We start from the raw sequence: 17,498 nt of genomic DNA on the forward strand, positions 1-17,498 counted from the left end.
AGTAGGTTTGTAAAAACCAGAGGGAAAGAAAGTTTCAAAAAGATTAAGGTACTTACTCATCAGGGGTGCCTGGGTGGCTTAGTCGGTTAAGTGTCTGCCTTCGACTCAGGTCGTGATCCCAGGGTCCTGGGATTGAGCCCCGTGTTGGGCTCCCTGCTTGGCAGGGAGTCTGCTTCTCCCTCTGCCTGTGCCCCTACCCCGCTCTTGCTCTCTCTCTCAAATTAATAAATAAAATCTTTTTTTTTTTAAGATTTTATTTATTTGACAGAGAGAGACACAGCGAGAGAGGGAACACAAGCAGGGAGAGTGGGAGAAGGAGAAGGAGGCTTCCCGTAGAGCAGGGAGCCCGATGCAGGGCCTGATCCCAGGACCCTTGGGACCACGACCTGAGCCGAAGGCAGACGCTTAACGACTGAGCCACCCAGGCGCCCCAGTAAATAAAATCTTAAAAAAAAAAAAAAGAGATTAAGGTACTCAACAGAATACAATGCCACACACATTTTAAGGAAGATGGGGACTTGGAAAAGACCCTCTGAATTTGGTTACTACATAGATCCTTTGAATTTTTTTTCAAAAAGCAGTTCCGATCAATTGGTAAGGGCAGAAAGCAGACCCTAAAGAAGTTTCAGAAGCTAGAGTGACAACAGCAAATGTAGATGACTTCAGAAAGTTTGGTAAATGTCCAGATGAGCAACGCATACTTTGACCTCATCTTGAATAATTATGCATGCCTTCCATAAGATGAGGGTTGCCAAAAAATATGTGATATGGCTAGTTGCTATACCATTTACATGGTACTTAAAATGTGTTACTTTGATAGTGCATGTGTGTTTGTCTGTCTGATATTTCCACCTAGTTTGCAGATCCTCTGCAGGTATCCCTGCTATACATAAAATAATTTTGTGCTTATATTGACTAAATATTTATTGAATGGTGTGGTAAAGTAGATAACTTAATGTATTTGCATTTTTCTTTTTCTTTTAGGAAGAGCTCTTACTCGTGGCTTATAAGGAATGTCACAAAGCTGTGATGAGGTGCAGTACAAGTTTTATATCTAGTAGCAAGACAGTAGTACAATTGTGTGGTCATACTCTGGAAACTAAGTCCTACAGAGTATCTGAAGATCTTGTAAGCATACATCTGCCACTCTCTAGGACTCTTGCTGGTGAGTGGTTTTTTGCATGTTTCTATTAGCTTTGTTTTTTAGATATTCAGGGTAGTGGAATTATTTCTATTTTTGTTCTGTGCTCAGTATGTACAGACATACTCAGATCAGATACTGCAGTTAAGAGCTATCACTGTCCTTCAAAGAATATCTAATTAAGAATGCTTGTGTATCTGGGCCTTTTTTTAATCGGGATCAACTAATGGATCCTTATAATACACACTTAAGGACTAACTTGGTAACTCATCTCCCACTCAGACTTAAATATAGCAAAATCTTGTTGCTGGTTTGTTTCTGTTTCAAATTTTTTTTTTTTTAAAGATTTTATTTATTTATTTGACAGAGAGAGAGAGCACAAGCAGGGGGAGTGGCAGGCAGAGGCAGAGGGAGAGGCAGGCTCCCCGCAGAGCAGGGAGAGCCTGATGTGGGACTCTATCCCAGGACCCCGGGATCACGACCTGAGCCGAAGGCAGTTGCTTAACCAACTGAGCCACCTAGGCGCCCTGTTTCAAATTTTTATTTAAATTCTCATTTGGGTTTTTTTGCTTTTTTTTAATTGCAGTATAGTTAACATACATTGTTACTGGTTTTTAACATTCTTCTCTGCCTGATTACGCCAGTGTGTTGTGTGTGTCCTTGTTCCTTTCACCACTAAAAGAAAGAAATCATAGATTTTCTTTAATCGTTCTTTGATTTGCATTTCCGTGTAAATTGGCCCTGTCAGGTTTTTTTAAAGCAACTTTATATAAGTGCATTTATTTATTTATTTATTTTTAAACAATATTGATAGCAGCTTTCTAATTTAGTTAGTTGGGAAGTAAGGAGGCTCTACTCCCAACATGGGGCTTGAGGCTCACTATCCTGAGATCAAGAGTTGCATACTCAGGGAGCCTGTGTGGTTCAGTCAGTTAAGTGTCTGACTCTTGATTTCAGCTCAGGTCATAATCTCAGGATCATGGGATCAAGCAGGGCTCCGGTCTCAGCAGGGAGTCTGCTTGACATTCTCTGCCCCTCTATCTCCCTCCCTGTCTGCCTCTCCCTCCCCCGCCCCCTGGTCTCACACACTTGCTCTCTCTCTCTCTCTAAAATAAATAAAATCTTAAAAAAAAAAAAAGAGTCGCATGCTGTACTGACTGAGCCAGCCAGATGCCCTACATTTATATTTTTAATTGTGGTAAAATATGCATATAACACAAAATTTATAATTTTACCATTTTTAAATGTATAGTTCAATGGCATTAAGTATATTCACATTGTTGTGCAGTCGTCACTACCATCCATCTTCAGAATTTTTCATCTTCCCCTACTGAAATTCTGTACTTACTCAACATAACACCTCAATCCCCACTCCCTGCAGTAGCTGGCAGTCACCATTCTACTTTCCATTTCTATGACTTGACTACTCTAGGTACCTCACGTAATTGAAATCATACACGTATCCTTTATAACTGGCTTATTTCACTTACTACAGTGTCCTTAGTTTATCCATGTTATAGCATGTATCAGAATTTCCTTCTTTTTTGAGGCTGAATAATATTCCATAGTATGTATATATCACCTTTTGCATATGCATTCATCCACAAATGGATGCTTGGGTTGCTTCCACCTTTTGGCTGTTGTGAATAATGTTGCTGTGAATATGAGTGTACAAGTATCTCTTTGAGCCCTTGTTTTCAATTCTTTGGGGTATGTATCCTAAGTGGAATTACTGGCCCATAAGGTAATTCTACTTTTTAATTTTTTGAGGAAACTCCATACTCTTTCTCATAGCAACTGCACCATTTTACATTCCCACTAGCAGTGCACAAGGATTCCATTTTCTCCACATCCTCACCAACACTTCTTATTTTCTGTTTTTTTAATAGCCATCCTAATGAGTGAAGTGGTAGCCCATTGTGGTTTTGATGTGCATTTCCCCAATGATTAGTGATTATTGAGCATCTTTTCCTGTGCTTGTTGGCTGTGTTTATATCTTCTTTGGAGAAATGTTTATTCAAGTCCTTTGTATGTTTTTTTAATCAGATTTTTTTGTTGTTGCAGTTTTCTGTATATTCTCAATATTAACTGGATATCAGATATATGATGTGCAAATATTTTCTCCCATTCTGTGGGTTGCCTTTCTACTCTTTTGATAGTGCCTTTGAAATTATTGCTAAATCTAATGTCTTGAAGCCTTTTCCTTATGTTTTCTTCTAAGAGTTTTATAGTTTTAGCTCCTATGATTAGCTTTTTGATTAATTTAATTTTTTTTTTAAAGATTTTATTTATTCACGAGAGACAGAGAGAGAGAGAGAGAGAAGCAGAGGGAGAAACAGGCTCCCAAGGAGCAGGGAGCCCGATGCGGGACTCGATCCCAGGACCCTGGGATCATGACCTGAGCCGAAGGCAGACGCTTAACCATCTAAGCCACCCAGGCGCCCTGATTAATTTAATTTTTGCACATGGTGTAATTGATGTGATTTGTATGTCACTTCTCTTTTTATAAGAAGAAATACTTAAATTAGTTTTCAATTCTTTTGATGCTTATTTAAGAGCAGGATAAGGATATCTTGAGAGGCAACATATTATTTTTACATAATGTATAAACACAACTTGCACAATGTGGGATCTTAAATGTATTAATACTACTGTGTTTCAAAATTAGAAATCAAAAGTTTGCATTTCTAATCTCAATAAATGTATATTAACATCTCACAAGTTCCTAAACTTGAGGAATTAATGAGACAGATTAACTGGGTTTATTCCTTTTTCATTTTTCTCTCTCTTTTTTATAACTGTTAGGTCTTCATGTGCGTTTAAGCAGGCTGGGAGCTGTTTCAAGACTGCATGAATTTGTGCCTTTTGTAAGTGACTCTATTAAGTGTTGATTTACTTATATCCTATTTCTAAATACTTCTTGGTTGATGAGAGGGAAGAAAAATTTTGAAACCCACCTGAATAATTTCCATTCAGTACTTTTATGTCTATATGTAAGAACATTGAAATCTGAATCACAAGAACTTGGAATTATCTCATTCAGGTCCATCCATTTTACAGATGAGAAAACTGAGGACTGTTTAGTGCCATAACTTTGAGACACATCCAAGCCCTCTGAAAAATAACAAAATTGCTCATTTGTTTCAGGAGGACTTTCAAGTAGAGGTACTAGTGGAATATCCTTTGCGTTGTCTGGTATTGGTTGCCCAGGTTGTTGCTGAGATGTGGCGAAGAAATGGGCTCTCTCTCATTAGCCAGGTATGGCAAGGCCTGTTCACATTTATGAGTGTGTTCTATTTCTGATCATTTTTTCTTTAATTTTACCTTGTGTCCCTGGATTTTGCTGACTATTTACTTTCTGTTCTCTTATGTAAACTCAGAAATGAAAGTTCTAGTAACCATTAGACATTTGTTGTTTTATCCTATTGAGTGGATAGATTAAGTGAAAGCCAGTAGAAACCTGTCCATTAATATAGGTCTTTTCTGAAGATTTCCTTACTTGGGGACCTGTAGTCTTTTTTTTTTTTAAGATTTTATTTATTTATTTGGCACAGAGAGAAAGCATGAGTAGGGAGGAGGAGCCAGGGGAGAGGGAGAGGCAGCCTCCCCCCCTGAGCAGGGAGCCCAATGTGGGACTTGATCCCAGGACTCTGGGATCATGACCTGAGGTGAAGGCAGATGCTTAATTGGCTGAGCCACCCAGGCGCCCCCCCACCATTCTTAATTGAAGGCTACCTGAACAATTTTTCCTTCCATTCTAAAGCAAATAAAGAGGAATGTTTTTCCTAAAAGGTGGGAAACTGGACTTGTAAAGCTACAACTTGGGAGATAAATGGCTTTATGATTGTAGAAATTGGTTTACTTTTATTGAAATGGGCTTTTTTTTTTTTAAGAGAGGGAGATATGACTTTATTAGGAAAAAAAAACAAAACAACTGAGGTGATGAGTTGGTCCTTAACAGATGCCTTGGTGGGTGAGGCTGCTCTTGCCTGCACTGGCCTTCTCCTGCTCCCGCCACCGTGCAGGGTCCAACTCAAAGCAGTGCCATAGCTGCAGGGTCTCATCTGCTGCTGCTGAGTCCATGGTGGCCCCATCTGGGCTCATGGTCAGACTTAGGACCCGGGCAGTGTGACCTTTAAGCTCAGCCACATTGGCCATGGTTGGGTACTTCCAAATAACCAACTGGTTCTGGGCAAAGCCATGGCCTGAGATGAGCTCCTTGTAGTGGGGAGACCAGAGGATGGAGCACACCTGGGATTGAGCATCCACAGCACTCGGACAGGCCCCAGAGCAGACATTCCAGATTCGAATATGTCGGTCGCTGGTGCCCCCTCCAGTTGCCAGGACAATGGACTGCCAGGGACACCGAGCTACAGCCTTGACAGCCCCTTGATGCTGGGTGAATGTCTGCAGGAGAACCTAGCCACCCTCTCTAGGAGCACTAGGCCACACATTGACCAAGTTATCGTTGCCACCACTGGCCAAATGTTGGCCATCTGGGGCCCAGCGCAGCCCACACACCTCCTGGCTGTGGCCACTCAGTGTGGCCACGTGGTGTTCTGCCACCCAAACATCATGGTGGTGGATGTGGCCAGAACGTGAGCCACTGGACACGATATAGCTATTCCAACACAGGGAGCCCACACAGGCAGAATGACTGGTTCATGTTTCGAAGCCACTTCTGCTGCTGCACATCCCACAGCTGCACCTCCGCACTGCCACGTAGTTGCCCTCTTTCATCCAGGCCACAGAGGATATATAGTCCCCAGCCTGCTCCATTTGCAGCAGCTGCAAGATGTCACCAGAGCTAGCACTCCACAAGTACACACTGTTGTCCAACGCCATAGCCAGTACATTCCCAGAGCTCCAGTCCACAAGGTTCAGTCATTCTGGATTTCAGGGGCGTCCACGATTCGGTCTGGCCAGGGAAGGAATGTAACCGCAGGTCTTCCGGCTGGAGCCAGGCATGGCCTTCTGGCTGTAAAGCACTTTCAGTCTGTTCTGGTAACCCTCTGGGGCATTTTGTGGTTTTCCACTGAGCCGAAGGATCTTGGCTTCCTCCACATCAAAACCATTCAGGTTCAAAGCCCAGGCTTTCTGATGTTCCTTCTTGGTGGGCATCTGGCTATCTTTAGGCTGGTTTTCCTTGCTCAGGAGGAAACTGGCCACCTCCATCTGGGAAGAAATGCAATGGGGGATATAGCAGTCACTGCCAGGTTTGCTGGGACTGGTCTGAGCCTTGGAGCTGGATTTGCCAGGAGTTTGGCCTGGGGTCCTGCCAGCGCTGCCCGCATGGGTGAGGGAGCCGGCCCCGCGGCTTCCTTAGCTTTGCGCTGCCAGCGCGCGGGGGGTGGGGGGGTGCATTGGGGATAGGTGCGTCCAGTTGTAGCAGCGAGTGTAGTTCACTCTCGAACACGAACTGCGCGGAGCATCTGCAGAGGGAGGGGTCCTTGAAGTGGGTGCCCACCGAGTCCTTCAGCCCCCAGCAGGTTCCAATCCCAGACCGACTCTGAAGTGGGCATTTTTAACTTAGAGGAAATAAATTATTTCATTGTTGAGTAATAATATAGAGCATTTTAAACTCAAGTATTTTCATGCATATTTCCTTCAAAATCTCATCCCTTAAAATAATTCATAGATTTACAATTTTTTTCCCACTAAGGAGTTCTTGGAATTTTTTAGTTTTGAGAAAGTTTTAGAAATAGTTTTTGTTGAGAATTCTGTTTAAAATAAAATAATTCTTGTAGCTTCTATTCTACCTTTTATTTTATAGGTATTTTATTACCAAGATGTTAAGTGCAGAGAAGAAATGTATGATAAAGATATCATTATGCTTCAGGTACCTATTGAAATTACTTTGGATATTTATGTCTTAACTTTCCTTCTTAGATCCCTTGTAATGAGAAAAGATACTATAATTATTTTTAACTTTATTTAAAATTTTCTCATTGTTAAAACTAGGAATATGACATCATAAAAACGGAAGGGACTACTACATTATCTTCTGCAGACTTTATGCTATTTCTGACAGTCCTACTAGAGACAAATGTTTCTTCATTTAATACATGTAGAACTGTGATGCTGCATTTCTTTCACAGATTGGTGCATCTTTAATGGATCCCAATAAGTTCTTGTTACTGGTACTTCAGAGGTATGAACTTGCTGATGCTTTTAATAAGACTATATCCACAAAAGACCAGGTAAGCAACAGAAACAGACATGTGAATTAATTCCAAAGGAAATATTTTTGTTAACAATTTTAATCATATTTAGGATTTTTTATCTTTAGGTATATTTCCAAAAATCACACATATACATACAACATGTATATATATCTACATATGTACACATATACTCTTTATAAAAATTTAGAATATATAGATTAATAATAAGAAAAATCACATGAAACAGTCTGCCTCCTAGAAATGATCACTTTTTTTTTTAATGTTGTTAGTTAACATATAGTGCAATAATGGTTCTGCAGTAGAATTCACTGATTCATCACTTATATACAACACCCAGTGCTCATCACAAGTGCCCTCTTTAATACCCATCACCCATCTAGCGCATCCCCCACCCACCTCCCTCCATCAACCCTTCATTTGTTCTCTGGCATTAAGAGTCAATTATGGCGGGGTGCCTGGGTGGCTCAGTTGGTTAAGCATCGGCCTTTGGCTCAGGTCATGATCCCAGGGCCCTGGGATCAAGCCCTGCATTGGACTCCCTACTCAGCAGGGGAGCCTGCTTCTCCCTCTCCTTCTGCCTACCGCTCCCCCTGCTTGTGCTTTCTCCTGCTCTCTCTGTCAAATAAATAAAATCTTAAAAAAAAAGTCACTTATGGCTTGTTTCCCTCTCTCCTTTTCTTTTCCCCCTTCCCATATGCTCATCTGTTTTCTTTCTTAAATTCCACGTGTGAGTGAGATCACACGGTGTTTGTTTTTCTCTGACTGACTTATTTCTCTTAGCGTAATACACTTTAGCTCCATCCACATTGTTGCAAATGGCAAGATTTCATTCTTTTTGATGACTAAATAATATCCCATTGTATATATATATATACCACATCTTCTTTATCCATTCATCTGTCGATGGACATTTGGGCTCTCTCCACAGTTTGGCTATTGTTGATAATGCTGCTATAAACATCGGCGTGCATATACCCCTTCAAATCTGTATTTTTGTATCCTTTGGGTTAGTGCAATTGCTGGATCATAGGGTATTTCTATTTTTAACTTTTTGAGGAACCACCAGACTGTTCTCCAGAGTGGCTGTACCCACCAGACTGTTCTCCAGAGTGGCTGCACCAACAGTGCAAGAGGATTCCCCTTTCTCCACATCCTTGCCAACACCCGTTGTTTCTTGTGTTGTTAATTTTTGCGTTTCTGACAGGTGTGAGGTGGTATCTCATCATGGTTTTGATTTGTATTTCCCTGATGATGAGTGATGTTGAGCATCTTTTCATGTATCTGTTAGCCATCTGGTTGTCTTCTTGGAAAAGTGTCTATTCATGTCTTCTGTCCATTTCTTAACTGGATGATTTGTTTTTTGGGTGTCGATATTAAGTTCTTTATAGATTTTGGATACTAACCCTTTATCAGATATGTCATTTGCAAATATCCCATTCCGAAAGCTGCCTTTTAGTTTTGTTGATTGTTTCTTTCGCTGTGCAGAAGCTTTTTACCTTGATGAAGTCCCAGTCATTCATTTTTGCTTTTGTTTCCCTTGCCTTTGGTCACTATGGCCGAGGTCAAAGAGATTTCTGCCTGTGTTCCCCTCTAGGATTTTGATGATTTCCTGTCTCATATTAAGGTCTTTCATCCATTTTGAATTTATTTTTGTGTATGATGTACGAAAGTGATCCAGTTTCATTCTTCAGCATGATGCTGTCCAGTTGCCCTAACACTATTTGTTGAAGGGACTTTTTTCTATTGGATATTCTCTGTTGAAGATTAGTTGACCGTAGAGTTGAGGGTCCATTTCTGGGTTCTCTATTCTGTTCCACTGATCTATGTGTCTGTTTTTGTGCCAGTACCATACTGTCTTGATGACTACAGGTTTGTAATATAGCTTGCAATCCGGAATCGTGATGCCTCCAGTTTTGTTTTTCTTTTCTTTTCTTTTCTTTTTTAAAGATTTTATTTATTTATTTATTTACTTGACAGAGAGAGGGACAGCAAGAGAGGGAAAACAAGCAAGGGGAGTGTGAGAGGGAGAAGCAGGCTTCCCGCTGAGCAGGGAGCCCGATGTGGGCCTTGATCCCAGGACCCTGAGATCATGACCTGAGCCGAAGGCAGACGCTTAACAACTGAGCCACTCAGGCGCCCCTCCAGTTCTGTTTTTCCTTTTTAGAATTGCTTTGGCTCTTCAGGGTCTTCTGTAGTTCCATACAGATTTTAGGATTGTTTGTTCTAGCTCTGTGAAAAATGCTGTGGTATTCGATAGGTGTTGCGTTAAATGTGTAGATTGCTTTGGGTAGTATAGACATTTTAACAGTGTTTGTTCTTCTAATCCATAAGCATGGAATGCTCTTCCATTTCTTTATGCCTCTTCAGTTTCTTTCATAAATATTCTATAGTTTTTGGAGTACACATCTTTTACTTCTATAGTTAGATTTATTCCTAGGTATCTTCTTGTTTGTGATGCAGTTGCAGATGGGATCGATTCCTTGATTTCTTTTTCTGCTGCTTCATTATTGGTGTGTGGAAATGCAACAGATTTCTGCCATTGATTTTACATCCTGTGACTTTGCTGAATTTAGAAATGATCACTTTTTAAGTTTTGGTGTCTTGTTTTTACACCAAAAATTGGATCATTTTGTATGTGCTTTTTTGTAATTTGCTTTCTCTTCTTAATGAGATATTTGCTATATTTTTTCTTGTCATTAAATACATAACCACATCATTTTTTATGTCATAATTTTTAATGGCTATATATTATTGCACTGTATGATTGCATTATACCTTAGTCCCCTATTGCTGAAGCGGTTTTCTAGTTTTTTTGGTCTCAGAAACATCTCTGCACTTCAGTTTAAACACTTGCCTAATTATTTTGTTAAGATAAATTTTTAAGAATGGATTTGCTGAAGAAAACAATGTGCTCTTTCTTAAGACTCTTTTTTTTTTTTCTTAAGACTCTTAAAAGTTACTCAGATTTACACTCTTTAGCAGTTTGTACATCTGGTATTTTTACCAGATGTACCAGTATGGCACTGGTATTTTTAATCTTTGTTGATGCAGTAGTATCCCCCTTTCTGATAATAAATTATCTTTCTAGTCCTTCATCCTTTTTCTCTTTTTGTCAGAATTCCTTATTTAGTAAGGATATTCTTCATTTATTGTATTGTTGCATTTTTCACAATTTATTATTTGTTGTCCTATACAGTTTCATCATCCTTCATTGCTTTAAAATTTGATATGAACTTATAAATTAGTCCTTACCTACTTTGAATTTACAAATTTATTTTATGCTTTCACATTAGAAGTTAGTTGCAAAGAACCAAAGAATAGAATATAAAATACAAAGCTAATTTTTAGTCATGTTTTATACTCAATGTAAAAATGAGTATCTGATTTGCTACGTTGCTTAAATAAGAGATGTGTTAAGGACAGCTCCTGTCACCGTAGCTGGTATCTATTATTTGAAGCCAGTGTCCCACCAACCCAGATAAGAAGGAAGTCATTAGAATTAGTTTGTTGACTTAAGGCTCTATGGTAATGATAGTGAAAACAATAATATTTCTATTGAGTAAATCTGCTCTAGTCTGGAGGAAAATACTGGACTGCATGGGCCATGAGCCTGATCCAGAAATGTATGTTTTATGAAAGCTTTTGGTTCATATGTAACTAATTTATTCTTTTTTGATTTAATAGGATTTGATTAAACAATATAATACATTAATAGAAGAAATGCTTCAAGTCCTCATCTATATTGTAGGTAAGACTAAAACATGTTTGAAATAGGATATGAGTTCTTTTTAGAGAGAACATTAATAAAAACTGTAATTTATCATTTTACTCTCTTCCCAAACATAGCATAGAATATTAATGTGACTAATATGATTGCTATGTTTAGAAACCCAGCTTTTAAAAAAGCACAGCTCTATTATATCTTTATTTTTCAGTACCTGATTTATAATTGTTTGGTCTCGTTTGTAGAGGTCTGGAATACAATTATCCTACTTAGAAATGTAAATGAAAAATATCTGTACGTTGACTGCTGAAAATCTTATTTATATATGAAATTTCAGGTCTAAAATATATTTTCATCGTGTCATTCTATTAAATTACTTTGTGCAATACTGGCCATACTTTTATTTTTTATGTTCATTTTATAGTCTTTATTGATTTTATCAGCTAAGTAAAAGTTCTTAACTTCTCATTCTGGCTGTTGTTTCTTACTTTACTGCAGCAGACATGGCTTTATATTAGTAGTTCCTAGTGAGGATTCTAGCCATTAGTTAAATCTGAAAACATGGGTTCATTTTACTTGTTGTGAAAGAATTAGTTACTGACTGGCTGCTTGTCTCAGCAGGAAGTATGATAAACCTTAATTGCTAAATGAGATATACATGTGTAAAAGATTTTTAAATTAATGCTATACTTTATTAAATTACAAAAACTTGAGGGGAATTTTAATGTTTGTTCTTGGAATACTATATGCAGAATTTCTAGTACTGTATTAAATTTTTGCTATTTTATATTTTTACTGTTTTATTATTGCTACTGTTATTTTTCTGTTATTGTGTTTATCCAGATTTATTGGGTTTTTCCTCCTATGTGATTTGATTCTTGGTTAATACTTGCTATATTCGGGCACCTGAGTGGCTCAGTCGTTAAGCGTCTGCCTTCAGCTCAGGTCATGATCCCAGGGTCCTGGGATCGAGTCCCACATCGGGCTCCCTCCTCGGGGGGAAGCCTGCTTCTCCCTCTCCTACTCCCGCTGCTTGTGTTCCTGCTCTCGCTGTCTCTGTCTCTGTCAAATAAATAAATAAAATCTTAAAAAAAAAAAAATACTTGCTATATTCTTGAGTATAATAAGTTCATTACTTTCAGGAGTCAACATTTAATATATATCATTAATATATATGTGTAAGTAATATATATGTAATTATATAATATTCTATAGTAATTACATATTGTATTGTTATACATTATATTATTATACTTCCATTATTTATAATATATTAACTATCAAGAGCATGCCATCTATATTCTTTGGGTCTCAGATTCCTGACTTGTAAAACTAGAAGCTAATCTGTATGATCTCTAAAGTTCCTTCTAGCACTGAACTTCTAGGGAATATTGTTTTAGGTGAAAGAAAATTGAAAGTTACAAAGTGCTTTACAAATGTTAAGAGGAATGATCTGTTTGAAATGAATTCACTTCACAAAAAGTCATTCTTTGGCTAATGTGTAGAATTTATCAAATCTCTTAGGCAAAAGTTTCCTATCTTTAAAATAACCTTGTTATAAATATCATAGGACTTTTTATACATGCTGTAGTATTGAAAATCAGTGGTGACATAAGGCCAGTTATCGTAGGCCTTCTTAAGGCAATTAGAATTAGATGATATGACACCAATGAAGTTCCCATAGTTAACTGTATTTTCTCTCTCCATTTGGCAGTTTATTGAGATGAAAAATGGAAATGTGATCATGTGGGCATTTTAGCAACACCAGTCATTCCTGATACATATTATTTTAAGTATTTTGTTTTTGAGTTTCACTTTGTTCTTTCTTAAAATAACAAGTAGGGACAAAATTGAGGAAGATCTTGAAAGAAAAGCTATCGTTCAACAATGGCCACTGCTTTTTCAATGCCATGTGCTTTGTTTTCTGATTTAGAAGCACATGCTAATTTAATTGAGGGGCCTTGTTTCTAATGTGTATGTGTACCTCTGTGTTTGTGTGTGTATAAATTACAAGAAAGCCTGTGTTTTTAGATCTCTTCATTTTTCTTCCTCTGGCTTTTACATAATTTTATTCATATTTTTGAACATGTGCAAATAATTTGGTCCCTTTCTCATGGAGTTACTGCATTGTTCTGTGTAATAAGTGTTCCTGGTAGAAGAGATTTGAATAGAAAATAATTGTTTTACTGTTTCTTTTCATTGTTTGTATTAGGAGAGCGTTATGTACCTGGAGTGGGAAATGTGACCAAAGAAGAGGTCACAATGAGAGAAATTATTCACTTGCTTTGTATTGAACCCATGCCACATAGTGCCATTGCCAAAAATTTACCTGAGAATGTAAGTCCAATAAGGTTTTTTACTCCATTCACCTTAAGATGGGATTTTTTTTTCTTTTTTGTTAATTGGAAACTACTTTGAAGTTTGAGGAAAATCTATTTGGCAAATTTTCCAGATATAAACTTTAATTCTGGACTGCGGGGCATTAGGAAACATTTAAGAAACACTATAGCTATTTGGAAAACATCTTAGAACAAGAAATTCCCTGACTTTTTGTTTACCTTAAAATAAAATTTCTCCAGAGAAAAAGGGAGCTCCCTGAAATACTATTTGGGTAGTGTGTTAGTCTGGATCTTCCAAGAAGCAGATGTCAAGCCAAAACATACAAGAATTTATGAGGAATGATGCCTATGAGAGAAAATGGTGAGGGAGTTTGGAAAAGCTGGGGGAGCCATGAGACTGCCAGGAGAGGCTGATTTCAGGTGAAGGAAGGAAGAAAGGTTAGATAGAAGCATTCTAGACCACTGGGTAATCTACTCTAGGCTTGATGTCTTCCCCTGTATCCCAGAGTGAGCCTGCGTTAGTATCTCTGCTGCCTCTAACTGAGGCCTGCAGGGTGCTGTCTCAGGGCCACCTCAGGTGATACTTACGTGTTTGTATATACTGATTATCGAAGTAATAGTCCTAAAGATTATGAGTCTCATATTTTTTCTCCTGAGAGTTAATTATGAATTAGAACAATGATTTTTAAAAGAGAATTAGACTTATCTACTATCAAGGTGTTCTAGAGAAGTAGAATAGAGATAAGCTTGGACTATTGGTCATTTTTCCCAAAAAATATTTGTATCTTTTTCCAGTTTCATTGTTAACTGATTCTCAAGCTAACCATTTGGCATAACACCTTCATAATTTCTGCATATCTATCTACCATTTATTTATTTATTTGACAGAGAGAGACACAGCGAGAGAGGGAACACAAGCAGGGGGAGTGGGAGAGGGAAAAGCAGGCTTCCCACAGAGCAGGGAACCTGACATGGGGCTCGATCCCAGGACCCTGGGATCATGACCTGAGCCAAAGGCAGACACCTAATGACTGAGCCACCCAGATGCCCCAAGATTTAACTTACTTTTTTAAAGATTTATTTATTTGAGAGAAAGCCATGAGCACAAGAGTGGGGGGAGGGGCAGATGGAGAGAATCCTCAAGCAGACTCCCCACTGAGTGCAGAGCCCAATGTGGGGCCCAATCTCATGACCTATGAGATCATGACCTGAGCTGAAATCAAGAGTCAGATGCTCAACTGATTGAGCTACCCAGGCGCCCCTAACTTATATTTTTTCTTAGCATCTTTCTAGGCAGTACTATCAGTGAAATAGTAGGTTTAGATTCTGGATTTTTTTTTCCTAATTCATATTAAAATAAGTGAGTAACTATTCAAGATTTTTAAAATATGTAACTGTGTGCAACCTAAAATAATTTCACATACCACTAGTGATACATATACCGTACTTTGCAAAAGAAATCTTTAGGGCATATCCTAACTTCATTGCTTACCCCAAGTGCATTATTTTTAAAGGAGGTTAAATATCATAATTTTTGCAAAACTATAGGAATCTGTGAGCTTGCTTTAGTATCTTGACTATGTTCTTATCCTGATTTGAAGTGATTACATAAAAAAATAGTATTTCTTGATTAAGGAAAAGTTCCAGCCAGTCAGAAAATTATTATAATGCAGAAGCCAGAATACATTTGGGCATCTACATGTGTTTTGCTGTAGATCCCATTTATTTTATAACCTTAGTTTTAGGTGTTGGTACAGCATGGATATGTGCTTAAATGATGTGGATGATGAACATATTACATAAAGGAAAGCTCTTTTTCTTTGAACTGTTGGGCAGGTATGTGTGTGTTTGTGTGTGTGTATCTATATGTATACATATATGAGGGCAAACTTAGATAAAATTTCTTCCATAAGTAGTTTATTTATAGATTTTATTTCTGTTTAGAAATTGATTCCTCAAAACAAAGCTAACTGGTTTCAGACCTAATTTTTTTATATTGGAAGTTGTTTTTTTTATTGCTTACAAAGTACTTCAAGAATGCTGTTGAAATGTATTTCAGTTCACAGTAAGAGAAGGAAAAGTCGTAACATGAAGGTAAAATGACAAAAATATTGTTTCAACAGGAAAATAATGAAACTGGCTTAGAGAATGTCATTAACAAAGTGGCCACATTTAAGTAAGTACTTAATATTTATGCTTATTCTGAGAGATAGACCAGTCTTTGCTCTTGTACTTTGGATACTTTGTAGAAGCTCTGAAGTCCTTGCCTGAGCTCCCAAGAATAAGAATGGAGTACCGATTAGAAAGAGTGAAAGTGAGAGGCACACAATAAGCACTTAGTATGTGTTTGTTGAAGAAATGAGTATCTTTAACAGGTGTATGAGAAATACTCATTTATGATATTAAATGACATAGATAGTAAGTACAGTTGACCCTTCAACACGGGTTTGAATAGCATGGGTCCACTTATACATCGAGTTTTTACAGTACAGTACTGGAGGGTATTTTCTCTTCCTTATGATTTTCTTAATAACATTTTCTTTCCTCCAGCTTTATTGTACGAATATGGTGTATAGTACATTTAACATACAAAATACATTTATTAATCAACTGTTTAGGTTATTAGTAAGGTTCCTGGTCAGTAGTAGGCTATTGATAGTTAAGTTTTTGATTGATAAAAGAAATAGAAGATGAACAAACAAATGGAAAGATATTCCATGCTCATGGATTGGAAGAATTAATATTATTAAAATGTGCAAATTATTCAAAGTAATCTGTAGATTCAGTGCAATCCCTATCAAAATACCAACAGCATTTTTCACAAAACTAGAACAAATAATACTAACATTTGTATGAAACCACAAAAACCCAGATAGCCAAAGAAATCTTAAGAAAGAAGAACAAAGCTGGAGGTGTTACAATTCCAGATTTCAAGACATACTACAGAGCTATAGTAATCAAAATTGTATGGTCAGATTGGTTAAAATAAAAAATACAAGAAACAGCAAGTGTTAGTGAGGATGTGGAGAAAAAGGAACCTTGTCATACTGTGGGGTGGGAATGCAATCTGGTGCAGCCACTCTGGAGAACAGTTTGGAGGTTCCTCAAGAAGTTAAAAGTAGAACTACCCTACGATCCAGTAATCGCATTACTGGGTATTTACCCAAAAAGTAGAGAAACACTAATTCAAAGGAACACATGCACCCCTTTGTTTATTGCAGCATTATTTACAATAGCCAAATTATGGAAGCAGCCCAAGTGTCCATCGATAGATGGACAAAGAAGAGGTGGTATATATTATACAATGAAACATTATTCAGCCATAAAAAAGAATGAAATCATGCCGTTTGCAGCAACATAGCTGGAGCTGGAGAGTATAATGCTAAGCAAAATAAGTCAATCAGAGAAAGACAGATACCATATGATCTCACTCATATGTGGAATTTAAGAAACAAAACAAATGAACAAAGGGGAAAAAAGAGAGAGAAACCAAGAAACAGATTCTTGAAAATAGAGAACAAACTCGTGGTTGCCAGAGGGGAGATTGGTGGGGGGATGGGTGAAATAGATGATGGGGAGATGAAGGAGTGCACTTGTGATGAGCACTAGGTGTTGTATGGAATTGTTGAATCACTATATTTTATACCTGAAACTAATATAACACTGTTAACTATACTGGAATTAAACTAATAATAATAATAAAAACCGGTATGCTACTGGCACAAAAACAGGCACATAGATCAGTGGAATAGAAAAGAGAGCCCAGAAGTAAACCCATAATTATATGGTTAATTAAGCTATGGTGAAGAAGGCAAGAATATGCAATGGGGAAAACACAGTCTCCTCATAAATGGCACCAGGAAAAAAAATTGGACAACTCCATGTAAAAGAATGAAACTGGACCACCTATTAACACCATACACAAAAATAAACCCAGCATGGATTAAAAACTTAATGTGAGACCTAAAGCCATAAAAATCCTAGAAGAGAACACAGGCAGTAATTTCTCTGACATTGGCCGTAGCAGCATTTTTCTAAATGTCTCCTGACAAGTGAAACAAAAGCAAAAATAAACTATTGGGACTACATTAAAATAAAAAGCTTTTGCA

General features: G+C 37.7%; 1 protein-coding gene and 1 pseudogene across 6 annotated transcripts in view; one reads left to right on the top strand and one right to left on the bottom strand.

The window, feature by feature from the left end:
* The window catches only part of UBR1 (ubiquitin protein ligase E3 component n-recognin 1), a 157,323-nt gene that overhangs the window by 62,062 nt on the left and 77,763 nt on the right, over positions 1-17,498 (top strand). For all 6 annotated transcript variants that reach the window (XR_010405032.1, XM_064570569.1, XM_064570568.1 and 3 more), the window contains 8 exons: positions 985-1,165; positions 3,947-4,008; positions 4,289-4,399; positions 6,915-6,980; positions 7,240-7,341; positions 11,011-11,074; positions 13,263-13,387; positions 15,513-15,565. Coding sequence is in view for 5 of the 6 variants with exons in the window: in XM_064570569.1 (XP_064426639.1) it covers positions 985-1,165; positions 3,947-4,008; positions 4,289-4,399; positions 6,915-6,980; positions 7,240-7,341; positions 11,011-11,074; positions 13,263-13,387; positions 15,513-15,565 (764 nt within the window). In the remaining variant the exon portion in view is untranslated. The remainder of the gene's footprint in view (positions 1-984; positions 1,166-3,946; positions 4,009-4,288; positions 4,400-6,914; positions 6,981-7,239; positions 7,342-11,010; positions 11,075-13,262; positions 13,388-15,512; positions 15,566-17,498) is intronic.
* On the bottom strand, positions 5,041-6,663 carry LOC129046553 (cell division cycle protein 20 homolog; annotated as a pseudogene).

The sequence above is a fragment of the Mirounga angustirostris genome, unplaced genomic scaffold (genome assembly GCF_029215605.1).
Source record: "Mirounga angustirostris isolate CCGP_5_RB_7025 unplaced genomic scaffold, mMirAng1.0.hap1 SCAF_9, whole genome shotgun sequence".
Taxonomy (NCBI): domain Eukaryota; kingdom Metazoa; phylum Chordata; class Mammalia; order Carnivora; family Phocidae; genus Mirounga; species Mirounga angustirostris.